Consider the following 27,180-nt stretch of genomic DNA (forward strand, 5'->3'; position numbering starts at 1 on the left):
TCTCTTCAGTCACGTGCTGCCGTTATAACGATTGGCTGAGCCCTGGATACAGCCAGCTCCTAACGCGCAACACTCGTTCACTTACAGCTAGTAGTGATCAAAGCCCCTCCATCCCAAACTTTTCTCATCTGATCTACACGAATCACATTTTGGATTCAAAACGGTGACTAGTTTGCATCCCTGGTTTTACCTAACATTGTTGACGTGTGGAGAACAACACCTGTGTTCAAGTTTTCAGAACTATATCAACGCCATATGTTTACGTTTTAGCCACATTCTGCACCGTAAACCCTCAATGTAAATTGCTGGAATGATGGAACATGAATTGGAAGAAAATGTGCTCATAGAATAATAAACCATTCACTAAATATATATATAAAGATCAATTGAAAAATAACCACACAAATGCTTTGGAAAAAAATAATCTTGTTGACTCAAGCATGCCTATGTCGTTTTTTTCCCACCTTTATGAAAGGATGCATTTCTTCATGTCTCCTTCCTCTGTGTCCATTCGTATTTTATCTGTAAAACAACAAAACACCCATCTTTAATTTGCTGTTATGACTTCAACATAAATGTTACATTTTCCTATGAGGTAAGGGTCATGGACACCCCATACCTGCTATAGTCTTGTTGCCTATGGCAAGCAGGCCCTGGTACAGCTCTTTAGCAGGACTCCTTTGGGCCAGCTCTACCCCATGAAGCCAGATCAACAGCATCCTGTTCCCATGTTCCTGGTAGCTCTGCTGCCCTACACACACACATTCAATTAGAATATGTTCTTTACTTCCCTGGTAAAATAAGAGGTAAATTACTTAGTGTAGTTAAGGCTTTCCTTGGTAATGTCACCCAAGTGGCTTGTTTTTGGAACAATGTCAAATGAGTAAAAAATCCCTCTTACCGATTTCTACATTTTCAATTGACATTCCCGTGAATGATTTTCCCCTGCGCTACACTGTGAGCCAAAGATGCTGTGTGTGTGTGTCACCTGTCCACTGCTCCTCGATGGCAGCCACCTGCTGCTCAGTGAAATGCCAGTGCAGCGCCAGCCTCTTCCAGTCACCTGGCTTCAGCAGGCGGTAGGCCAGGTGCCAGGCAGTGCTGCGGGTCTGTTTGCTCTCTGTGCGGTGGTCTAATTTAAACGTCAGCGGAGTCTGGCTGTGAAGGTTCTCATTAAGCTCAGTGTTGGCCTGGAAGGGTAATCACATCTAGTCACCTGAGAAAGGACAAGCTTCACAAACTGAGAGCAGTGAGTGTTCAGCGATAAGCACACATAGTCCCATTCTTATTGAATGCCAGAGCCACTTGCTTTGACTGTCAGGTTGGGTATGGAAGATATGCTGAATCAAATTGACACTGAAATTGATTGTCAAGCATTTCAGGTCCATAAATAATGTTCCCACTGCCAGCGTTAATGGTATTACAGGGATTAATCGGGAGTTGTGACTTTAGGAAATTAATAATCGGTGATGAATATAATCATTGATTTCCAGCTCCAGTAAATTGATTAGCAGATGACTTCAGCAACGTATTAGTCTCTGATTGAATTTACTGCATTTGATCATACAGTACAGCTATATCACTTATAGGGAGGTCTCTCACACAACAGTAAACAAACACACAATGAAGTTAGTTATTTCCATTATGGTCCTCTGTTAACATTACCATCCTCCATGTCAAATATCTCTCTGCCTTGATGATCATGTCAACGATGATGACCTCGTCTGCTCGGGCTGCCACACCCAGTGCTGTCTTACCCTGCTGCTCAAAACAGAAACAGTTGAGTGGGAAGTTGCCGTGAAGAGGAGAGGGGTCAAATGAGCCTATTCATGGTTAGACCATCATTCTCGGTGTCCATGTTTCACCTTGTCTTGGAGGACTAGGTTCATCCCAGCTTTCAGAAGCATCTCAACAATGTCCACTCTGGCCAGCTCTGCAGCGACATGCAGGACAGTCTGGGACCTCTTAGGAGGACAGACAGGAGCTCACGGTATAAGTTTCCCTTAACCACAGATCTAGGGTCAGATTACCAAACCCATAACTTCAACCATTACAATGTCTGTCCTACATAGTGCACTACGTTTGGCAGGACCCGGGACTAGTAATGCACTATGCAGAGAATAGGGTGCCATTTGGGACGCAACTAATTTGTTATAACATTGATGTGGACTGAGTATACGTGTTGTACGTACGTGATCAGTGACGTTGATGTTGCAGCCAGCCTCGAGCAGTGTGTGGATGACAGGGATGTGACAGTTCTTCACTGCCAGGTAGAGAGGAGCCTGGAGGTGCTGCCAATGGAGACACAACCAAAATGGACCATTATATCGAAACTCTCTCTGATGTCAGGTCATACTGCAGACTGAGTAATTACACAGATAACAGGTTGGCTTTATTCATGGTTGACCAAGACGTAGGACCAGTTCACTATGCTCACTCTCACCTGGTTTTGTAAGTCCACCTGGGCCGAGTTCTCTATGAGGAGTCTCACCAACGATGTGTGGCCCTTCTCTGAGACACGGTGTAGAGCACTGCTTTGGTCCTAAGGGGGGAGAGGAGAGGTTCCCATTGAATAGAGAGGTCTAGGAGAGGTCTACCTATTAGTAGGTAAAGTACTGAAGTAGAATAAACAGGGTGTGATTTAGTAACTATGCCTGGTGGCGGCCATTTTAGTGAATAGTTGGAGGGTGTGGTTTATGTTTACAGGTCTACCATGGTGACAATGTTTGGGTCACAGCCTGCCTCCAACAGAGCCTGGACGCAGTCCTCATGGGCAGCGCCAGCAGCCAGGTATAGAGCCGTCTCCCCAGCCTGCCACGAATACATCAGTCATTGACCTAAAGCAGCTACTGCAAGGTGTAGCCATTGAGCACACACCATCACACATGCTGGCAATCAAACAGCTCCATTGAAAAGGAAAATGTGCAGCACTCGCTCACCATTAAAGATTATTTTTTCAATTTAAGCAGGGTTAAAATATGAACGTTTTGGCCTTCCAGACAGCGTTTAGTGGGACTTTACCGTATTGACTTCATTGCGAGTTTCAAAGCTCTTCAGCAGTAGCTGGACGACATCCAAGTGGCCATTGCCGGCAGCCAAATGCAGAGGTGTGTTCCTATTCTAGCATTTAGAGAAAGAGAAAAAGCAGGAGGAAATGAGGAAGGGAGAGAGACAGTGAACAGGAAGAGGAGATAGAGGAATAAACAGTCCTACAGCCCGCTGATAGGTGTGACACACACACACACCTGGTCTTCCTCCATGGTGGCCATATTGTATGCCTCCTCCATCAACATCTGCAGCATCTCCACAGAGCCATGCTCTGCTGCCAAAGCAAACGCTCTGTGTCCAGACTGAGAGAGATTGGTGCGGGGGGGTAGGAGATGAAGAAAAAAGGTCAGCTTATTGAACTAATTCAGCCCAATCAATATTTGAAATGGATGCATTGGTTACTGATACTGTATGTCTATGTAGTTACCAGGTCCTCTTTGTCCAGCTCTTTCATCATCAGGTCGTAGATGATGAATGTCATTATGTCAGTGTGGTTGTTGATGGCAGCACAGTGCATGATGTTCATTCCCAGCTGAGAAGTGAGAATACAACTACTCACCATCCCCATACAGTGCCTTCGGAAAGTATTCAGACCCCTTGACGTTTTCCACATTTTGTTACGTTAAATATAAACAAATCCTCAGCTATCTACACATAATACCCCACAATGACAAAGCGAAACTGGTTCTTAGACATATTTGAAAATGTATAAAAAAATAAACTAATACCTTATTTACATACAGTTGAAGTCGGAAGTTTACATACACCTTAGCCAAATACATTTAAACTCTTTTTCCACAATTCCTGACATTTAATCCTAGTAAAAATTCCCTGTCTTAGGTCAGTTAGGATCACTACTTTATTTTAAGAATGTGAAATTTCAGCTTTTATTTCTTTCATCACATTCCCAGTGGGTCAGCAGTTGACAAATAGTATTTGGTAGCAGTGCCTTTAAATTGTTTAACTTGGGTCAAACGTTTCAGGTAGCCTTCCACAAGCTTCCCACAATAATGTGAATTTTGGCCCATTCCTCCTGACAGAGCTGGTGTAACTGAGTCAGGTTTGTAGGCCTCCTTGCTCTCACACGCTTTTTCAATTCTGCCCACAAATGTTCTATAGGATGGGTGATGACCGCTCCAATACCTTGACTTTGTTGTCCGTAAGCCATTTTGCCACAACTTTGGAAGTATGCTTGGGGTCATTGTCCATTTGGAAGACCATTTGCGACCAAGCTTTAACTTCCTGACTGATGTCTTGAGATGTTGCTTCAATATATCCACATAATGTTCCTCCTGCAGCAAAGCACCCCCACAACATGATGCTGTCACCCCCGTGCTTCACGGATGGGATGGTGTTCTTCGGCTTGCAAGCCTCCCCCTTTTCCCTCCAAACATAACGATGGCCAAACAGTTCTAATTTTCTTTCATCAGACCAGAGGACATTTCTCCAAAAGTATTTGTACTCATGTTTAGTTGCAATCCGTAGTCTGGCTTTTTTTTATAGCTGGGTTGAAGCAGTGGCTTCTTCCTTGCTGAGCAGCCTTTCAGGTTGTCGATATAGGACTCGTTTTACTGTGGATATAGATACTTTCGTTTTGCACTTTTTTGTTTGTTTTTGATTTGCACTTTTCACAGCACAGTACGTTCATCTCTAGGAGACAGAACGCGTCTCTTTCCTGAGCGGTATGGCGACTGCATGGTCCAATGGTGTTTATACTTGCATACCATTGTTTGTACAGATGAATGTGGTACCTTCAGGTGTTTGGAAATTGCTCCCAAGGATGAACCAGACTTGTGGAGGTCTACAATTATTTTTGAGGTCTTGGCTGATTTCTTTTGATTTTCCCATGATGTCAAGCAAAGAGGCACTGGGTTTGAAGGTAGGCCTTGAAATACATCCACAGGTACACCTCCAATTGACCTATCAGAAGCTTCTAAAGCCATGACATCATTTTCTGGAATTTTCCAAGCTGTTTAAAGGCACAGTCAACTTAGTGTATGTAAACGTCTGACCCACTAGAATTGTGATAGTGAAATAATCTGTAAACAATTTTTGGAAAAGTTACTTGCCAAAACTATAGTTTTTTAACAAGAAATTTGTGGAGTAGTTGAAAAACGAGTTTTAATGACTCCAACCTAAATGTATGTAAACTTCCGACTTCAACTAAGTATTCAGACTCTTTGCTATGAGATTTGAATTTGAGCTCAGGAACATCTTGTTTCCATTGATCATCCTTGATGTTTCTACAACTTGATTGGACATCATTTGAAAAGGCACACACACGTGTCTGTATAAGGTCCCACAGTTAACAGTGCATGTCAGAGCAAAAACCAAGCCATGAGCTCAAAGGAATTGTCCGTAGAGCTCTGAGACAAGATTGTGTCGAGGTACAGATCTGGGGAAGGGTACAAAAAAATGTCTGCAGCATTGAAGGTCCCTAAGAACACAGTGGCCTCCATCATTCTTAAATAGAAGATGTTTGGAACCACCAAGACTCTTCATAGAGCTGGCTTCCCGGCCAAACTGAGCAATCGGAGGAGAAGGGCCTTGGTCTGGGGGGTGTTTTTCAGCGGTAGGGACTAGGAGACTAGTCAGGATCGAGGCAAAGATGAACAGAGAAAAGTACAGAGAGATCCTTGATGAAAACCTGCTCCAGAGAGATCAGGAGCTCAGAATGGGGCGAAGATTCACCTTCCAACAGGACCATGAGCAATGACCATGAGCACCCAGCCAAGACAACGCAGCAGTGGCTTTGGGACAGGTCTCTGAACGTCCTTGAGTGGCCCAGCCAAGAGCCCGGACTTGAACCCAATCAAACATCTCTGGAGAGACCTGAAAATAGCTGTGCAGCGTCGCTCCCCATCCAACCTGACAGAGCTTGACAGGATCTGCAAAGAAAAATGGGAGAAACTCCCCAAATATAGGTGTGTCAACTTAAGCTTGTAGCGTCATATGCAAGAAGACTTGAGGCTGTAATTGCTGCCAAAGGTCCTTCAACAAAGTACTGACTAAAGGGTCTTAATACTTATGTAAAGGTGATATTATTTATATATCTTTTTTTATATAAATTAGCAAATTTAAATAAACAAAAGTTGTTGCTTTGTCATTGTGGGGTATTGTATGTACATACATTTTAGAATAAGTCTGTTACCTAACTAAATGTGGAAAAAGTCAAAGGGTCTGAATACTTTCCAAAGGCACTGTACATGACAACTTGACATTTTGTATTCTCAAATGGTTATGGAGAATTTGTGTTGATGGTTGATTATTGTAATTGATATCCTAGATGGCTGAGATGTCAGAGAACAGCTTCGGTCTGACCAGCAGATCGAGGAAAGGGATTTCTGAGAAATTTTCAAGGCCTTCGTGAATAGGAACAGAGGTTCCCTACCGCATTCTCAACCTTCTGATCAGCACCACCCTGCACAAGCAACTTCAGGATGGGCAGACTCCCAAACCAGGCAGCCAGGTGGATGGCTGTCACTCCATGCTGTGTGAGTATGTATGAAAGAGAGAAATAGTTTAAACCATGGCCATTCTCTCCTGAGAGTTTGTTGAAGAGGAGAAGCTTTAAAAGACACCATCAGTAACACCGGAAAAGTGTTGTCTTCCTACCTTGTCCTCTTGATTGATGTTTGCTCTGCGCTGGAGAAGGACTTGGACGGCCTCTATGTTTTTTCCAGCAACTGCATAGTGCAGGGCAGTGCGATCATGCTAGGGTCAATGCATGGGACAAGTTATTCTAACAAGTGACACAGAACAGAATACATGGTTCTAATAAAGAAGTAACAGAAATAGTACATTATAGTCTCCTGTAGTCCCACTAACTGCAGTGCGGAGACGATGTTCCTATGGATATGAGGACTGACTCACCAAGTTCTTTGCGTCAACCTTGACTGCCCTTCCCAGAATCTTCATGGTCTGTACATCATTTATCTTTGCTGCTTCAATGTACTCCTTCTCTAGCTCCAGCACTGCAAACACATAAGACTCACCAGGTGCTTCACAATAAGTAATACATCAATATGCATGTTTTTCTTTTGAGAACATGGGGGTGTGAAATGTCAGTTATTATGACTAGTATGAGGGTGGAATTGGTAAGGTGTGTGTGCGTGTGGCCAACACAAACACAGCTCTTTGCACACTGGATGTTCACATCCAGTCAAACCATTACCCATGACAGATACATGGCAACACACCTAAGGTTTTCCAACATGGATTCAACCATAAGGATGATCAGGGATTTGGTCAAGAGCATTATCATTTCTACAGTATTTATCATAACGTAATCTTTGCACAGTCATTATAATTAAGAGGATAAGGATATTCATTGCTTACTTTGGTCTACGAAAGAACATGTTAGCATTGAATGAATATTCACCAATGTTTCTCAACATTTAATATCATAATTACAAGAACTCAATTTCCGATCCTGTTAAAGAGGGCAGAAGTAAGGCTCTGTTGCCTCAGGCTATTATTCTTACTGTTAAATTTGACCTTGGGACAATTCCACTGTGACAGAGTGATGCTGAGACTCCAATTTTTCACTTTAACATGCATGTCAAACAAAAACCAGTGATTGAAAAGTTAAACAAATCCTACAACTATATGCAAAGACTACTTTTAACAATTTCCACTTAAACATTTTCAAAAACACTTTCACTTGAATAACAGTGCAGATGGCACAAACCCCCTTTTTTTAACGTTCAGTGTTTACTCAAGTTATGTTGAATAAAACGTCTGTTTTTGATTAAAATAAAACAAATCTAAACAGGGCTTAGGTGTTACCCATTTACATGCTCACCGACACACGTTCACACACATATACCCGGTACTCACACATTTCTTCATTATTGTAACTGTTGGTCTCCCCTGTCTCCATGTTCTGTATAAAGTCAGTGAATCCCTTGACTGCTTTTTTTGTGGTTTTTGGCGTTTTAGGGTTCAGGTTCAGCTCCTTCATCAGCTGTGCCCCCATCCTCTCCTTCAAGGACATTCTCTCCATGGTGAATATCCGATGACTTCTCCCTGTATCCTGGGCTGGATCCCAGTATGTCTGTTTAATACTTGTCTTTCGAAACAACCATGTAGCATTACTGAATGAATGCAGAAAGTCTGGTCAGGAACTGGATCTTTTTACTGAAGCAGATATAGGTTGTTACTACATAAGGAATACAAAGTGGTGTGGAAATGGAGCAGTGTATGTACATTACCAGGGCTGGAAGGCTGACCTCTGTTTACTCTGGAAGCCCACACCCTTCACAGAATCGCTGCTGGTCAAAGTGAGTGCATAAGAATACCTGCACTGCCTTATCTACACTCTAAGCCTGGAGTAGTGAGCTGTATGAGTGCAGATTTATGACTGACTCTAGTCATTCATGTGTATTTGACTATTGAGCTCCTATATGTACAGTATACTATTATTATGAATCTATGCTCCAATCAAAACTCAGAAAGAAGTTGAGGCCTTAGGTGTGTTTAAATGGATTTATACTGCACACATTAAATACTCATCAACATTGATACAGAGACTTTACAACGTTTAACAAGGAGAATAATTGATTGCCAACACAGTTCATTCAGCAAATGTCAACATGGTGGTAACTTTGAGCAATATTCTTGTGGAAACATTCTCAAATACTAAATGCACATTTAAATTTAATCTAAAACAATTTAGATATTTAAGTTTCCTTATGCAAAACTATAATACACTGAACAAAAATATAAACTTAACATGGAACAATTTCAAAGATTTTACTGAGTTACCGTTCATATAAGAAAATCAGTCAATTTAAATAAATAAATTAGGCCCTAATCTATGGATTTCACATGACTGGGAATACAGATATGTCACCAACAGATGCATAACTTTAAAAAAAAGGTAGGGCATGGATCAGAAAATCAGTCAGTGTGTGGTGTGCCCACCATTTGCCTCATGCAGCGCATAGAGTTGATCACGCTGTTGTCCCACTCCTCTTTAATGTTGCTTGAAGTTGCTCGATATTGGCGGGAACTGGAACACGCTGTTGTATACGTTGATCTAGAGCATCCCAAACATGCTCAATGGGTGACATATCAGGCCATGAAGAACTGGGACATTTCCAGCTTCCAGAAATTGTGTACAGATCCATGCGACATGGGGCCGTGCATTATCATGGTGAAACATGAGGTGATGGCGGTGGATAAATGGCACAACAATGGGCCTCAGGATCTCGTCACGGTATCTCTGTGTGTTCAAATTGCCATCGATAAAATGCAATCGTGTTCATTATCAGTAGCTAATGCCTGCCCATACCATAACCCCACCGCCACCATGGGGCACTCCGTTCACAATGTTGACATCAGCAAACCGCTCGCCCACACGATGCCATACATGCTGTCTGCCATCTGCCCAGTACAGTTGAAACCATGATTAGTGTGCCAGTGGCCATTGAAGATGAGCATTTTTCCCAAATGAAGTCGGTTACGATGCCGATCTACAGTCAGATCAAGACCCTAATGAAGACAATGAGCACGCAGATGAGCTACCCCGAGACAGTTTGTGCAGAAATATTTTGGTTTAAACAGCTGTCCAGGTGGCTGATCTCAGATGATCCCGCAGTTGAAGAAGCCAGATGTGGAGGTCCTGGGCTGGCGTGGTTGCACCTGGTCTGCGGTTGTGAGGCACTGCCAAATTCTCTAAAATGACGGAGGCGGCTTATGGTAGAAAAATGTACATTTAATTATCTGGCAACAGCTCTGGTGGACATTCCTGCGGTCAGCATGCCAATTGCACGCTCCCTCAACTTGATGTCAGTGGCATTGTCTTGTGACAAAACGGCACATTTTAGAGTGCCCTTTGTTGTCCCCAGCACATGCGCACCTGTGTAATGATCATGCTATTTAACCATCTTCTTGATATGCCACACTTATCAGGTGGATGGATTATTTTGGCAAAGGAGCAAGGCCCAGTAACAGGGATGTAAACAAATTTGTGCACAAAAGTTGAGAGAAAAAACTTTTTATGCAGACCAACACTTTATATGCTGCATTTTTATTTTTGTTCAGTGCATTTAATAATATATAATAATAATATATCCCATTTAGCAGACGCTTTTGTCCAAAGCGACTTACAAGTCGGCTGGGGCCACTACTTTTACATATGGGTGGTCCCAGCGGGAATCGAACCCACGACGCTTGGCGTTGCAAGCGCCATGCTCTACCGACTGAGCCACACAGGACCTAAAAAATGTAATCTTCTACTGTTTAGTTATTCTAACCCCTATTCTTCACATCCATCGTGCACCTTATTTTTTACATCTAAAATGGTGCAAAACACACACAGTCCCCTCATTTAGCCGCAGCTAGTGCATGATCAATTATAGCAGTACAATAAATAAATAAAGCAATTTATGACCATTATGACATTAAAGAATGAACAAAATACATAAAAACTAACATTATAGAAAGAAGAAAGTGCATCTTCAATTCTTGAGTAAGCAATCCAAGAAGTACTAGGTAGGTAGGTATGGTTTCTAGTGAGGTCACCAGCACTCCATTCACCTGAGATCCAGGTAACAGTCAGTCTTCATCACCGTCTGAGAATAACATGCCATCCTCTTGGTCTTCGTGTGTGTTGTCACCTAAAGAACTTGTCGATGGTGTTCCGAGCTGCGCCCAGGGCTTTGACCTTCTTAGATGGGGGCGGGGGAGACGAGCCTCTCCTGGAAAAGTAGCCAGAACGAAACACAGCACATTTTTTAATGGCATCAGACCGAGGCTCTGCATCTGTCCTGGTGCCCCTAGACCTTAGTGCTGCTTTTGATACCATCAATCACCACATTCATTTGGAGAGATTGGAAACCCAAATTGGTCTACACAGACAAATTCTGGCCTGGTTTAGATCTTATCTGTCGGAAAGATATCAGTTTGTCTCTGTGAATGTTTTGTCCTTTGACAAATCAACTGTAAATTTCTGTGTTCCTCAAGGTTCCGTTTTAGGATCACTATTGTTTTCACTATATATTTTACCTCATGGGGATGTCATTCGAAAACAATGTTAACTTTCACTGCTATGCGGATGATACACAGCTGTACATTTCGATTAAACATGGTGAAGCCCCAAAATTGCCCTCGCTGGAAGCCTGTGTTTCGCACATAAGGAAGTGGATGGCTGCAAACTTTCTACTTTTAAACTCAGACAAAACAGAGATGCTTGTTCTAGGTCCCAAGAAACAATGATCTTCTGTTGAATCTGACAATTAATCTTGATGGTTGTACAGTCGTCTCAAATAAAACTGTGAAGGACCTCAGCGTTACTCTTGACCCTGATCTCTCCTTTGACGAACATATCAAGACTGTTTCAAGGACAGCTTTTTTTCCATCTATGTAACTTTGCAAAAATCAGAAATGTTCTGTCCAAAAATGATGCAGAAAAATTAATCCATGCTTTTGTTCCTTCTAGGTTAGACTACTGCAATGCTCTACTTTCCGGCTACCCGGATAAAGCACTAAATAAACTTCAGTTAGTGCTAAATACGGCTGCTAGAATCCTGACTGGAACCCAACAATGTGATCATATTACTCCAGTGCTAGCCTCCCTACACTGGCTGCCTGTTAAGGCAAGGGCTGATTTCAAGGTTTTACTGCTAACCTACAAAGCATTACATGGGCTTGCTCCTACCTATCTTTCCGATTTGGTCCTGCCGTACATACCTACACATACACTATGGTCACAAGGCGCAGGCCTCCTAATTGTCCCTAGAATTTCTAAGCAAACAGCTGGAGACAGGGCTTTCGCCTATAGAGCTCAATTTTTATGGAATATTCTGCCTATCTATGTGAGAGACGCAGACTTGGTCTCATCCTTTAAGTCTTTATTGAAGACTCATCTCTTCAGTAGGTCCTATGATTGAGTGTAGTCTGGCCCAGGAGTGTGAAGGTGAACGGAAAGGCACTGGAGCAACGAACCACCCTTGCTGTCTCTGCCTGTCCGGGTCCCCCATCTCCACTGTGATTCTCTGCCTCTAACCCTATTACCGGGGCTGAGTCACTGGCTTACTGGTGCTCTTCCATGCCGTCCCTAGGAGGGGTGCGTGGGTTGAGTCACTGACGTAGTCTTCCTGTCTGGGTTGGCGCCCCCCCCCCCTTAGATTGTGCCGTGGCGGAGATCTTTGTGGGCTATACTCGCCCTTGTCTCTGGATGGTAAGTTGGTGGTTGAAGATATCCCTCTAGTGGTGTGGGGGCTGTGCTTTGGCAAAGTGGGTGGGGTTATATCCTGCCTGTTTGGCCCTGTCCGGGGGTATCATCGGATGGGGCCACAGTGTCTCCTGACCCCTCCTGTCTCAGCCTCCAGTATTTATGCTGCAGTAGTTTGTGTGTTGGGGGGCTAGGGTCAGTCTGTTATATCTGGAGTATTTCTCCTGTTTTATTCGGTGTCTTGTGTGAATTTAAGTATGCTCGCTCTAATTCTCTCTTTCTTTCTTTGGCATGATGACTCCTTGCTGTCCCCAGTCCACCTGGCCGTGCTGCTGCTCCAGTTTCAATTGTTCTGCCTGCGGCTAAGGAACCCTAACCTGTTCACCGGCCGTGCTACCTGTCCCAGACCTGCTGTTTTCAACTCTCCAGAGACAGCAGGAGCGGTAGAGATACTCTCAATGATCGGCTATGAAAAGCCAACTGACATTTACTCCTGAGGTGCTGACCTGTTGCACCCTCAACAACTATTGTGATTATTATTATTTGACCATGCTGAACATTTGAACATCTTGGCCATGTTCTGTTATAATCTCCACCCGGCACAGCCAGAAGAGGACAGGCCACCCCTCATATCCTGGTTCCTCTCTAGGTTTCTTCCTAGATTTTGGCCTTTCTAGGGAGTTTTTCCTAGCCACTGTGCTTCTACAACTGCATTGCTTGCTGTTTGGGGTTTTAGGCTGGGTTTCTGTACAGCACTTCGAGATATCAGCTGATGTAAGAAGGGCTATATAAATACATTTTATTTTACTGCACAATTCTCACTCTGTCTTCACCAGTATCTGAAATCATCTTGTCAACTTCTGGTCAATGTTTTAATCTATCACGCAACATTTGTATTTAATTAAGTCCATTGTGAATGTGCTGACTTTCAAGTCAATTGACAACGTTAATTGATCAATTCAAAGCTAGGGTGTTGCTAACACGAAGAGTCAGTAACCATGGGTACATCTAAATCAATTCTCTCGCTCCTCTCTGAGTGACACTCCAATCTCTGATATATACATCCTGAGTCAGAGATATGTCTAAGAAGTTGTAGCTTGTCTCACCTTCTGCTCTTGCCTTTCTGTGGCGCTCTCCGCAGAGCCTGCTCTCGCTCTGTGGGCGGGAAACAGGAAAGGCCATTAGGAAAAAAAGAAGGACAACTGTCTAGGTTCGACAAGCAATTTAGTAATTTGTGTTCTTTTCAAAGCTATAAAGACTGCAACCTCACAGGCAAGTTAGTTAAGAGGAAACTGGATTGAATGGGTGAAGATGTGATTTACCAGGGGTAGTGAGCAGGGCAGGGGAGGCCCCACAGTGTGAAATGAGATGTCTTCGCTCTCTCAAAGGAAATCAATACACAGCCCCCACAATACCATGTCACTGACAGACAGACTGGCCTCACAGTGGCCAAACATTCTTCTAGTTTCACCCTTAGACCAGGTCAGTTTCACTCTTTCTTGGAAGAAAATATACTCAACCTCAATTTACAATCTCCTGGATTACATATTAAGTAAAAACAGGCAGAAACAGGACCCATGTAAACACTGGGGATGTGACTGACATTGGAAGCGCATTGAAAACAGGGTGGGTAAGTTCTTGGTCTATTTTAATGAAAATTTGGCATTTTATTAGGATCCCCATTAGCTGTTGCAAAATCAGCAGCTACTCTTCCTGGGGTCCATACAAAACATGACATCATATAGCACATTAATAGACAAGAACAGTTCAAGGACAAAACTACATGTTTCTGGGATGTGTTTTTCCTATTCATATTAATACACTTTAAATTTGGCCTTGTATAAGAACTACAAGACACACATTCATGAACAACGTGCAACAACAGATCAGAACAGCCGTAGTTATAGTCCATACTGTCATTTGCAAAACAATATGTATTGAAAAGCTTAATATAAAGAATATTTGAAGATCAGCACTAAATCAGGTAGAGTAGTGTATACATTTTATGTTAATGTATTTGATCCAGATATCAGTTTTTGTTCTGTACCATTTACATTTTGTAAATAATGTTGGTGCTTTGTAGGACACATTTGAGTTGTCTTTCGGTTTCAAGCCTGTGAGTTATTTACAGAACTGAACAAATAGAGCTCCATTACGTGCAGTGCGTTCGGAGAATGTTCGAACCCCTTGGCTTTTCCCGCATTTTGTTGTGTTGCAGCCTTGTTCTAACATGGATTTAATTGTTTTTTCCCCTCATCGATCTGCACACGGTGCCCCATGGTGACATGTAATGTGTGATCAATCATTAAATAAAACATCTCTGAAACACTGACCTTTGTGGGCAGCAGGTGTTGCATTGTGGGGGGTGCAGTCCACAGATGCCAGTCCTTCAAGCTCATGTAAGACCTCCTGGTTTAGACAGAGGTCAACATGTCGGTTAAAGAGGGTGAGGTTATCGGTGTCCTGTGTCACCTGACACACTGGGCAGGTGAGGGCGGGTTCTCTGGGGTCATGTGACTCAACCTTGGGCGTAGTCATTGGCCGAGGGCCACCTGGGGACAACGGACGAACACGAGGGTCACTTTGAGATGAACCCTTCAGGATGTTAGGGTCTGTAACTCTAGGTATAGACACACCTCCATTTGGACAAGTGTTAAGGCAGACAGGGTTCAGGCCCACAGCGTTTAGTGAAATATTAGTTGTACTAGTCTCATACAGAAGTAGTCCTTTATTATCACCTGCACTAGAGTCCAATCGAAGGCCCAATGAGTCCAACATGCACCTACTGAGTGGGTCCCTACCTATCTCCATCAATCCCTCCTCCCTCCTTTCCCCTTCAGCTATCTCTTTCTCAATCTCCTCTTCCCTTTCTTTCTCCACCTCCTCACAGACACTGGAACCTCTCTCTAGTTCTGTGTCTGTGTGAATGTTGTGCTCCATAGGAACCCCACTGAGACACTGGTCAACATGTCTGTTGAAGACTGTCAGGTCTGTGGTGTTCACCTCCCTGAAGCACACAGGGCAGGTCAGACTGTCTGTCCCTGGCTCTGTGGACCAGCACAATGAAGTAGACACGTGGGCCTCTGTGCTGCTGGCTGTAGGTGCATGTGTCATGTTGTCAGAAGCTGTCAATGCACTCATAGAGAATTGTGTCTCTGCTGATGTATTTGGATTCTTCTGAATGGGTGTCGGTGTCTGTTTGGGCTTGGTGGCTGATGAGGCTGGGCCCAGTCTGGTCTCCAAGATGTTCCACTTTCCATCCTCTGGTGGGTCCTCTCTCTCAGCTTGCAGCCGCAGCCTCTGGGCGCGAGCTTTTTGGAAGAAGGACTGCTGCTGCTCCCCAGTCCTCCCCACCTCCACTCCTCCCCAGCTGGGTACCCAGGGGTGATCCTCCTGCCCCTGGCTCTGCTGTACCAGGGAAGGAAAGGGCTGGGTCTGGCCTGGAGGCTTAGGTTGATGCTCTTTCACAGGCTTGTGGGAGGAGATCTGTGAGGGGCTACTGGAGTCAGCCCTGCCTTTCTGGAGGAATCCCACAATGCTCTTCTGCTGGGGTTTCTTGTCATCAGCGCTGACAAAGCTGGAAACTCTAAAGCCTGCAGACACGAAAGGGTTGATTTTAATTAAAGATAAGAATTAATAACAGAATCAGTAGAAGGTACTTCATATATTATTGATATATACAACAGACATGAAATGTGATATTTAGTATTTTTTTCCAGTGGTATACTCCATTTAAACCAGTGAGAGAAGGTGAATTAAGGTTACCCATGAGCCTCAGTCTCAGTGGCTGGGGGCTGACGTTGTCAATCTCAGTCTTCAGCAAGTCCTTAGCGACAGCAAAGAGCTCGTCACTCGTAGCAACGGCACACGGCAATGTCCACGCTCTGGTTTTCACCTCAAAGTTGACATTTTTAAGCCTCAACGTCACTGTCTTGCCCTGGAAGAAAACAAAGCAATGACATGGGGAATTACAGGATACATCTGGTTGAACCTGGGGATGCAGTCAAAGGACAAAACAGACATTGATTTTACTGATAGATGACACTAAGTGAAGAAGGGTCAAAGACATTTTCCTAAGAGCGTGATGATCATCCCCAAGCAGCCTATTCACCAGGCAGGCTGAGGATCACACTGGTCCCTGGTATTCTCCATAATTGTTCTCTATTTCCTCCAGCTATCAAAAGAACATTAGGGCTAAGCCAGGGGGTGATGGTCGTGCCAAGGCAGCTCTCTCTATCGATTGGAGGGAAACAGACGCTCTAGTAATTGTGTGAGATGATTCTGGGATCCAACACTGATATTGTGATGTTCTGTGACCCCAAAATACCATCTCAATACCCTCTCTGAGGAAATATCCTTTCTGTTCAAGAACACTTTTCTGCTCTCTCTTCCTGATAAAATAATTTATGTTGAAAGATAATGATTAAATAATTCCACTCTAAAACCATATAATTGTATGAAATTGATTAGAACCATAAAACTATAATCTGATGATGTGTGTAGTTTTAGTCAGAATTAGAACAAGGACCTTTTGTTCCTTTTTAGTATGTAAGCAGGGTGCAAGTGGGAAACAAATGATAAGAGGAGCTATCAACAGACAAGCTGGACTACTGTGTTTCTGACAGGACATTCTGTCTCCACCCGTGGAGGGGAGAAACTGTTAGGCTTGCAGAAGATTATGAAACATGTTGCAGATTAAACAATGTATCTATGTAGTGGAAAAACACAGACTGTCTAAGCAAGGCGTAGCTTAAGATTTGAACTTGTTTGTGTATGTTATAAAGACTGGGTTTGCATTTTTGATGTTAGGACGTCCTCGTGAATAAACATTTTGACTATTGTAAGCTGAGAAATCTGTTTAATTTAAATCAGAATCTTACAAACTCTGGGTTGCAGACTGAGTAGATGAATTGAAGTTTATGAACATTGATAACAAAATTCTCATAACACTTCCCCAGAGAAAAAAAGGCAGCCAGAGGCAGCCAGACAATGGCTGTTCACAATGGTGCTTAATACTAACGCCGGCCATAACACAGTTCCATGTACTGGCGAACGGTTTTGTATCACATAATAGCCACAAAAAGCCAAATACTAGGGAATTGTTGTTTGATTTCAAACATTTTTACTATGAATCCATGTGAATTTGTGTTTAAGAAAATATACTCTAAGCGAGGAGAAATGTGCTACACAACCTATACCATTACTAAAAGTGTACTGTAATGAACCGAGCTGTACTTTCAAACCTCTCCTCGGGGACCCCCAGTCCTTCCATGTATTTTAACTATTCTACAGCACAACTGATTCAACTTGACAACTAATCATCAAGCCTCTGAAAAGGTGAAACAGGTGAGGTAGTTCAGGGCTACAACAAAATTGTGAAACGTCTGGAGGTCCCCGAGGAGAGGGTTGAAAACCACTGCTGTGGAGTACCTTGAGAGCCTCCTTCTGCAGGTCCTGAGCCAGGTCTTGACACAGCTGCCTGCACAGAGAGAACTGCTCCTCTAATGCAACCATCTCTCCAAATGTCCTGACAGAGAATGAAGGAGACAGAGAAACTTGTTGGATGTGGGGAGAGTATTAGAGTATGTTCCATTATTTATCTATTTATTTCACACATACAGTAAGGTCCAAAAGTATTTGGACAGTGGCATTTTTTGCAATTCTGTCTCTGAACTGGATATGTGAAATAAATAAATGCATTTTAAATGAAACAATGACTGAGGTTAAAGTGCAGACGGTCAGCTTTAATTTGAGGGTATTTTCATCCATATCGGTCGCCTAGCAAGCCACCTGATCCCTCAAGCTCACATGAATGTTCACTGCACAGCGGCAATCAGTCTGGTTATTATGAGGCGATTACATTGGGTGAACCGTTTAGAAATGACAGAACTTTTTGTACATAGTCCCCCCCCCCTGTTTTATAGCCTGGCAACTCACACCGAATTCTTCCGCTGGTCTGTCTTTCGCTACATACTTTAGTCTGAAAATGCCATCATTGAAGTCGATTGTGGTGACGAGGGGTGTTGCACAAAAAAAGTCAGCAATTAGATTGTCTCTAACGAATCATAGTATCAAAGCCAATGAGGAATTTTAAAACCGCCACTTTATACGCGTGTTCTGGCTCAACCCATCGGTTTCTGGACTAATCAGATGGCCCCGAATGGGTTTGCATTCGGTGAAAGGTCGGGGAGGTACTCAGATCCAGACTCATTGCGGAGAAGAAACTAACGTCCGTAGGCATGGCGTTGCATTTGGCTGGAGCAAAGAGTCTGGGTAGCCAGGCAACCCAAATTAACGTGCGTATTTAAGTAGTAAAAGGTTTAGCATTTGGTCACATATTCCTAGCACGCAATAACTACATCAAGATTGTGACTCTACAAACTTGTTTGATGCATTTACAGTTTGTTTTGGTTGCGTCTCAGATTATTTTGTGCCAAATAGAAATTAATGGTTGATAAGGTACTGATGAGTGAGAAAGTTACCCAACCAAAATGGCGAACCTCCCATTATTGGTAATGGTGAGAGGACTCAAATGTTCTCACTCATAGTTATTCACGACTCATGCATTATTATCCAGAATCATGGTAGCATCAATGCTAATGGAGAAGTATTCAGAAAAAGTACTCTATTCTTATTTAGAATAAAAGTGACTACAAAATGACAAATCATTTACAATTAATTTCTATTTGAGACAAAATTATCTGAAACAACAAAAACAAACTGCAACAGCATCTGACAAGGTTTTAGAGTCACAAGCTTGATGTAATCATTATGTGCTAAGAATATGGAACAAAATACTAAACCCTTGACTACTTTAACACACAAGTGAATTTGTCTAAATACTTTCAGTTCCCTAAAATGGGGAGACTATGTACAAAAAGTTCTGTCAGTTCTAAACGGTTCACCCAATATGGATATAATAACCTCAAATTAAAGCTGACCGTCTGCACTTTAAATCAAATTTTATTTGTCACGTACACATTAACCTCATAGTCACTGTCATTTCAAATCCTATGTGCTTGAGTACAGAGCCAAAACAACAACAAACACGTCACTGTGAAAATACTTTGAGCTCACTGTATGTTGCCAGAAAAGAAAAACAACTACCTCTCTGTGCTCATGCTTTTTCTCTCCCCGTCCCTGTAAGTAAATAAAAAACAGACAGATTCAAGTCAGATGACTTGAACTTATTTGAAGGATTCATCTACTGTATAGTTGCCCCTCTCTGCCCTGCCCACCCCCTCTGCCTGCCCGGCCAGAACCTCTCGATGTGTGTGGAGCCCAAGCCCAGGGAGATGTCGAGGAAGTGGTGCCAGGATGTCTCAGAGAACAGCAAGGCCAGCAGCGCCATCTCCTGGCCAAGATGGATACAGCTGGTGATACCTAGAGCTCCCAGCATCTTCTCTGTCACGTTCCCAATGCCTGATACCTGGCACACCAAAATACTATCTTTTACTCATCTTTATTTGTAGGCCATCAGCTAGCAACATGGTCCATAAAAAATATCCTTGAGTAAACATCCCTTAATAGGCTGTCTAGGTTTGGGGCTGAGGTGTATAGCAGTCTACCTTCCGGACTGGCAAGTCCTGTATGAATACCATGACAGCCTGTCGGTTAGAGGGGAGTCTGTACTGGCCGTTGGGTTTGTTCTTATCACTACACACCTTGGCCAGCATCATGTTTGGGGCAATGCCTAGAAGAATGACCAATAAAAGTCCCATGGCAAATGTGTTACAAGCTTGATGTGACTACATACAGAATCGGATGATTAAGTTAGATTAGGACAGTAACATATCAAATGTTCCCTGAGGTATTTTCACACAACTATGTAACCCTCAGCTCTGTTCCAAAAGACACTTCATATGGAATTGTGGCGCAGCAGTCTACGGCACTGCGTCAAAGTGCTGGAGTCGTCATCACAGACCCTGGTTCGATACTGGGCTGTATCACAACCGGCTGTGATTGGGAGTCCCATAGGGAGGCGCACAATTGGCCCCGTGTCGTCCTGGTTAGGGGAGGGTTTGGCCAGTGTAGGCCGTCATTGTAAATAAGAATTTGTTCTTAACTGACTTGCCTAGTTAAATAAAGGTTCAATTAAAATCTAAATAGGGTGCTATCTGGGACTCAGACAATGAGGAAAATGAACACACAGCGTCTCTCTCACCTGCGCTGGCAGTAAGTGAGGTTTTCTGCTCGATGCGGAAGCGCATCTCTCTCACCGCCTCCTCGGCACAGGTCCCAAACACCATCACGTCTCCCCCAGCCCCGCCCCCAGGAGCATCCTGCAGAAAGGGGCAGGAGGAGGAGCTGGGGCTGTCCTCAAACAGGACAGGAGACAGACCCTCTACTGTCTCCTGTAGGCCATCACCCTGCTCCTCAACTAGAGTGAGAGAGAGAGAGAGAGGTGTGAGATGATTCACAGCTGTGTGTCCATGTCTCTTATCTTCTGCCCCCCTTGTCACTCGTTATACTTGACAGGTGGCAAAAGTGAACTAGATAAGAGAAAGCGAGAGGGACTACACATACAGTGCCTTGCGAAAGTATTCGGCCCCCTTGAACTTTGCGACCTTTTGCCACATTTCAGGCTTCAAACATTAAGATATAAAACTGTATTTTTTTGTGAAGAATCAACAACAAGTGGGACACAATCATGAAGTGGAACGACATTTATTGGATATTTCAAACTTTTTTAACAAATCAAAAACTGAAAAATTGGGCGTGCAAAATTATTCAGCCCCTTTACTTTCAGTGCCGCAAACTCTCTCCAGAAGTTCAGTGAGGATCTCTGAATGATCCAATGTTGACCTAAATGACTAATGATGATAAATACAATCCACCTGTGTGTAATCAAGTCTCCGTATAAATGCACCTGCACTGTGATAGTCTCAGAGGTCCGTTAAAAGCGCAGAGAGCATCATGAAGAACAAGGAACACACCAGGCAGGTCCGAGATACTGTTGTGAAGAAGTTTAAAGTCGGATTTGGATACAAAAGGATTTCCCAAGCTTTAAACATCCCAAGGAGCACTGTGCAAGCGATAATATTGAAATGGAAGGAGTATCAGACCACTGCAAATCTACCAAGACCTGGCCGTCCCTCTAAACTTTCAGCTCATACAAGGAGAAGACTGATCAGAGATGCAGCCAAGAGGCCCATGATCACTCTGGATGAACTGCAGAGATCTACAGCTGAGGTGGGAGACTTTGTCCATAGGACAACAATCAGTCGTATATTGCACAAATCTGGCCTTTATGGAAGAGTGGCAAGAAGAAAGCCATTTCTTAAAGATATCCATAACAAGTGTTGTTTAAAGTTTGCCACAAGCCACCTGGGAGACACACCAAACATGTGGAAGAAGGTGCTCTGGTCAGATGAAACCAAAATTGAACATTTTGGCAACAATGCAAAATGTTATGTTTGGCGTAAAAGCAACACAGCTCATCACCCTGACCACACCATCCCCACTGTCAAACATGGTGGTGGCAGCATCATGGTTTGGGCCTGCTTTTCTTCAGCAGGGACAGGGAAGATGGTTAAAATTGATGGGAAGATGGATGGAGCCAAATACAGGACCATTCTGGAAGAAAACCTGATGGAGTCTGCAAAAGACCTGAGACTGGGACGGAGATTTGTCTTCCAACAAGACAATGATCCAAAACATAAAGCAAAATCTACAATGGAATGGTTCAAAAATAAACATATCCAGGTGTTAGAATGGCCAAGTCAAAGTCCAGACCTGAATCCAATCGAGAATCTGTGGAAAGAACTGAAAACTACTGTTCACAAATGCTCTCCATCCAACCTCACTGAGCTCAAGCTGTTTTGCAAGGATGAATGGGAAAAAATTTCAGTCTCTCGATGTGCAAAACTAATAGAGACATACCCCAAGCGACTTACAGCTGTAATCGCAGCAAAAGGTGGCGCTACAAAGTATTAACTTAAGGAGGCTGAATAATTTTGCACGCCCAATTTTTCAGTTTTTGATTTGTTAAAAAAGTTTGAAATATCCAATAACTGTCGTTCCACTTCATGATTGTGTCCCACTTGTTGTTGATTCTTCACAAAAAATACAGTTTTATATCTTTATGTTTGAAGCCTGAAATGTGGCAAAAGGTCGCAAAGTTCAAGGGGGCTAAATACTTTCGCAAGGCACTGTACATAGTTCTAATCCCTTCTAATTGACTTTCTGTCAGGCAGAAAATGAAGGAAGAATTAGGTGAGGCTTATGCTATTAAGCTCTTAATAACCCTCTTTACTTTTGTTATATCTACCATAGAACATGTATCTGCCTTTATATCGCATTCCAACTACTTAATATGGACTCTCAAAGTTGTCTTACAAATGACAACTTTATCACAGTATGTAAACTATAACTGCAAAATGGGTTTAAAAAAGGAATCCAACAGTGTAACAAATGAACATGACACATTTATTACACAGTAATTAGACACCGACTTCTGACCTGGCACTGACACGGATATAGCTGTCCCAGTGTCGTTGGTCCGGAGACGGTGGGTACGCAGGGCCTCTGGCCAGACCCTCCTCTGCTCCAGGTGCTCACTGATGTCCAGGTAGGCCTCGTCCAGACTCATGGGAAGGAAGTGAGGGTCATAGTCTGCAAAGATCTCTTGGACCTAGCAGAGGAATAGGATGATTAGTGACCCATATGTCTGTTTAGGGAGGATTTATACATTTGGTAAAAGCCTCACTGGCCACTGAAACTCTGTGTGTGTCAGATCCTTACTTCAGCGCTCACTGCTCTGTATTTGTCAAAGTCGGTTGGAACAATAACCAGGTTTGGGCAGAGCTTCTTCGCGATGAAGCCAGGCATGGCGGCACGGACCCCAAACTTCCTTGCACGGTAGTTGGAAGTTGTCTGAGGAGAGTGGATAAAACATATACAAGTTGTAGACACAACCTGGGGCTCAATACGAGGTAATTGTTGTAGTGCAATAATGGGCCATCTTTCAGATCCAGTTAGAACACCATAAACTAGTTCATACATGAAAGAGAACCAGTGTGAGAAAGATCGCCAGATATGAACCTCCCTCTGGGTAGCGAGGATGACTAAGTCAACAGGCTTGGCTTTCTTATTTTGACATCACATAACTAGACATTTGGTATCACAAACTATATAATAATAATATATAATTATATATTATTTTGCTTGTCTCCATAGTCTTGCGTGGCTAGCCTTCCAAATCCTGTCTCGCTCATGAGAAGCCTGTGCTTATACACTACATGGCCAAAAGTATGTTGACACCTGCTCGTCAAACATCTCCTTCCAAAATCATGGGCATTAATATAGAGTTGGTCCCCACTTCGCTGCTATAACTCTTCTGGGAAGGCATTCCACTAGATGTTGGAACATTGCTGCGGGGACTTGCTTACATTCAGCTTCAAGAGAATTAGTGAAGTCGGCACTGATGTCAGCGTTCCAATTCATCTCAAAGGTGTTCGATGGGGTTGAGATCAGAGCTCTGTGCAGGAAAGTCAGGTTCTTCCACACCGATCTCAACAAAGCATTTCTGTATGGACCTCACTTTGTGCATGGGGGCATTGTAATGCTGATACAGGAAAGGGCCTTCCCTAAACTGTTGCCAGAAAGTTGGAAGCACAGAATCGTCTAGAATGTCACTGTATGCTGTAGAGTTAACATTTTCCTTCAGTGGAACTAACGGGCCTTGCCCAAACCATGAACAGCCCCAGATCATTATTCCTCCTCCACCAAACTTTACAGTTGGCACTATGCATTGGGGCAGGTAACGTTCACCTGGCATCAGCCAAACCCAGATTTGTCTGTCGGACTGCCAGATGGTGAAGCGTGATTCATCACTCCAGAGAGTCCAATGGCGGCGAGCTTTACACCACTCTAGCCGACACTTGGCATTGTGCATGGTGATATTAGGCTTGTGTGTGGCTACTCGGCCAGGGAAACCCATTTCATTAAGCTCCCGACGTACAGTTATTGTGCTGACGTTGCTTCCTTGAGGCAGTTTGGAACTCGGTAGTGAGAGTTACAATCGAGGACAGATGGTTTTTACACACTATGCTCTTCAGCACTCGCCGCTCCCGTTCTGTGAGCTTGTGTGGCCTACCACTTCGCGGCTGAGCCGTTGTTGCTCCTAGACGTGTCCACTTCACAATAACAGCACTTACAGTTGACCGGGGCAGCTCTAGCAGGGTAGAAATTTTACGAACAGACTTGTTGGAAAGGTGGCATCCTATGACGGTGCCACATTGAAGGTCGCTGAGCTCTCCAGTAAGGCCATTCTACTGCAAATGTTTTCTGTGCTCAATTTTATACACCTGTCAGCAACAGGTGTGGCTAAAATAGCCAAATCCACTAATTTGAAGGGGTGTCCACATACTTCTGTATATATAGTGTACATGAGGTAAGAAAACATGTAATGAAACGTCTCGTTACTGCCATGTTGAAAGTCACTTCAGTACGGGCCATTCTACTCCCAATGTTTGTCTATGGAGAATGCATGGCCGTGTGCTTGATTTTGTACACTTGTCAGCAACGTGTGGCTGAAATGGCCAAATTCCCTAATAGGAAGAGGTGTCCACATACACTACATTTGCTAGCAAATTAACAGTCCTGTATAAAATCTCACCAGCATGCTCATAGAGCCCACGGCCATGGGTTTGTCCTTCAGGTCAGGACAGTCTCTCGTCTCCACCGCAGCGTAGAAGGCATCCATATCCACGTGCACAATAACACGGCTCAAGTCACGAACCCTCTCCAGGTCAAAGATCATCTTTTCCACCTACAACAAGACGTTCAGAGGCAACAGAACTTCAATCAAATTATAACACCTAAATATATGGGGGCGGCAGGTAGCCTAGTGGTTAGAGCATTGGACTAGTAACCGAAAGGATACAAGATCGAATCGCCGAGCTGACAAGGTAAAAATCTGTCGTTCTGCCCCTGAACAAGGCAGTTAACCCACTGTTCCAAGGCAGTCATTGAAAATAAGAATTTGTTCTTAACTGACTTGCCTAGATATGTCAAATCAAATATACTGTAGAAGCTATAAACTTACTGTATCTGTGTGTCAGAGGTCGCATAATGTGTGTGTGTTTTTTTTAATTTTATTCAACTCGGAAAGTCAGTTTACAATGATGGCCTACCTCGGCCAAACCCTAACAACGCTGGGCCAATTGTGTGTCGCCCTATGGGACTCTCAATCACAGCCGGTTGTGATACAGCCTGGAATCAAACCAGGGTCTGCAGTGACGCCTCTAGCACTGAGATGCAGTGCCTTAGACCGCTGCACCACTCGGGAGCCTGCGTGTGTATAGAGCCCACCTGCACTGTACCTGTGTTTGTGCTTTGCTCAACTGTTGCTCAGTGATGCATGCTTTCTGCAGCATCATCCTCTCAATGCGCTGGTTCACCTGCTGTTCCTTTTTCATCTCGTTCTCATAGAACCTGGAGCCCTGTAGGAGAGGAAGGTAAACACAGAGGCTGATGACCTCCAGTAACTGGCCATGTTACACTGTGAGAAGAGAACACACTGGGCCTCAACAAGTGGGTTTGTCAGTTCAAGTGCCATTACATTACAGTAAGGTAGCTAACTAGGGTATTAACTCAGAGTCTAGGCGAATGTTAGTTTGGGTGTTTGGATACAGACAGAAGTTCTCAACATGGTACCTTGGAGGACTTCATGATGATCTTGTTTATCTTGTCCCTGTCAAGGCCCTCCATCCCAGCCTTGTTGTCGTTGAGGGCCATTCTGGAAAGGAAGCCCTCCCCACTGGAGGAGGTCCCCCCAGTTTCCATCCTTCACCTCAAGTGAGACCCTGCATTTAATACATAGTTAACGTTAGAATAAGCAAGAATAATTATGGTAACTAAGTTGACATACTAGCTACCACAATATGTACCAAAAGTTGGTAAAAAATATTCTAAACAGCTAGTAACGTTTGAAGCAAGTTTCCAACTATCAATGACAAAAACAAAATTATATTTTGTTTGTGTACTGGCCGAATTTGGCGCCGTTATAAGTATCTTCTTTGCCGATGCATCTTGTCTTCGGTCTTCACTCCTGAGTTTTGAATTTGCTTCCGCATGCTAGCCACGTCATTATGGGGCAGGACCGGAGGTGCGGTCAGAGAGGAAGACGTAAAGAGAGAGGCCCAACTCGGCGGAAAATCTGTCTCCCTCCAGCAGATGGCGTTTAAAAAAATGTTGCACACCAAGCAAGGAGTTTTTGTATGTTGATCAATGAGTTTAGAATTTGGTAAAACATCAAATGAATGGCCTATTTCCTACGTGAGGTTTATTTGATTGAATATAATTTTCGTAATGCTTAATTTGTTACGAGTGTACTGATATAAAGGTACAATATAAATATAAGGACACATGACATCCCCGCAAAACACCTGATATCAGAGTTGTCTCGAGATGGCTATGCATATTCATGACATGAGGCTAGTAGCATAGCATCTCTCCATTGAATACAGCACAGGTAGCTGCTGAGGGAGAAAGCTCAAATGGAACAGAGCAAATGGAATGGCATCAAACACCTGGAAACCATGTGTTTGATGTATTTGTTACCATTTCATCTACTCCGCTCATCATTACAATGAGACTGATCTCCCTAATTAAGGTGACACCAACCTCCTGTGGAATACAGGTGGTTAAATTCAACAACCCTCATCAAATATTAAACATTTTTGGAAAATAATTAGATCCACAAATCCAAAGAAAGGATAGACGGGAGCTAGACAGCCTATTCCAATTGTTAGGGCGGAGAGACAAGTATCTTGTCTGTATAGAGAGGCCGATTGATGATGAAGAAGAAGAACCTGGGAGCATGGATTTTGTGGTGACGGTTGAGTGGAAAAAGGCTACAGAGACAAGCGGGAACCACAGGAACTTCTGTTATGAGTGTGGGGACCTACTGCCTCTACCTTAAGCTGCAGGAGAGCGTCTTCTGTTTCAGC

General features: G+C 43.5%; 2 protein-coding genes across 3 annotated transcripts; both read right to left on the minus strand.

The window, feature by feature from the left end:
• Positions 1-466: 466 nt before the first annotated feature.
• LOC135513608 (ankyrin repeat and death domain-containing protein 1A-like) lies at positions 467-10,326 on the minus strand. The gene is made up of 16 exons (XM_064936489.1): positions 10,308-10,326; positions 7,888-8,088; positions 6,922-7,022; positions 6,664-6,762; positions 6,440-6,538; positions 3,476-3,580; positions 3,246-3,350; positions 3,022-3,120; positions 2,713-2,811; positions 2,444-2,542; positions 2,193-2,291; positions 1,866-1,964; positions 1,666-1,761; positions 989-1,190; positions 620-751; positions 467-522 (listed from the first exon to the last, which is right to left on the minus strand). The coding sequence occupies exons 1-16, from the start codon at positions 10,324-10,326 to the stop codon at positions 467-469; spliced, it is 1,710 nt and encodes a 569-aa protein (XP_064792561.1).
• On the minus strand, positions 10,277-26,297 carry LOC135513979 (DNA polymerase kappa-like). Of its 2 annotated transcripts, XM_064937042.1 has the most exons (16): positions 26,219-26,297; positions 25,886-26,034; positions 25,552-25,671; positions 24,846-24,998; positions 22,970-23,101; positions 22,688-22,859; positions 20,391-20,606; positions 19,795-19,919; positions 19,489-19,655; positions 19,334-19,366; positions 17,657-17,753; positions 15,992-16,163; positions 14,965-15,819; positions 14,560-14,778; positions 13,333-13,381; positions 10,277-10,751 (listed from the first exon to the last, which is right to left on the minus strand). In XM_064937042.1, the coding sequence occupies exons 2-16, from the start codon at positions 26,012-26,014 to the stop codon at positions 10,667-10,669; spliced, it is 2,724 nt and encodes a 907-aa protein (XP_064793114.1). In that variant the 5' UTR covers positions 26,015-26,034; positions 26,219-26,297; the 3' UTR covers positions 10,277-10,666. The 2 variants fall into 2 exon arrangements, with proteins under 2 accessions (XP_064793114.1, XP_064793113.1); XM_064937041.1 differs by having other exon boundaries at positions 14,560-15,819.
• Between the last annotated feature and the right edge of the window lie 883 nt (positions 26,298-27,180).

Source organism: Oncorhynchus masou, chromosome 25 (genome assembly GCF_036934945.1).
Source record: "Oncorhynchus masou masou isolate Uvic2021 chromosome 25, UVic_Omas_1.1, whole genome shotgun sequence".
In the NCBI taxonomy this organism is placed as follows: Eukaryota; Metazoa; Chordata; class Actinopteri; order Salmoniformes; family Salmonidae; genus Oncorhynchus; species Oncorhynchus masou.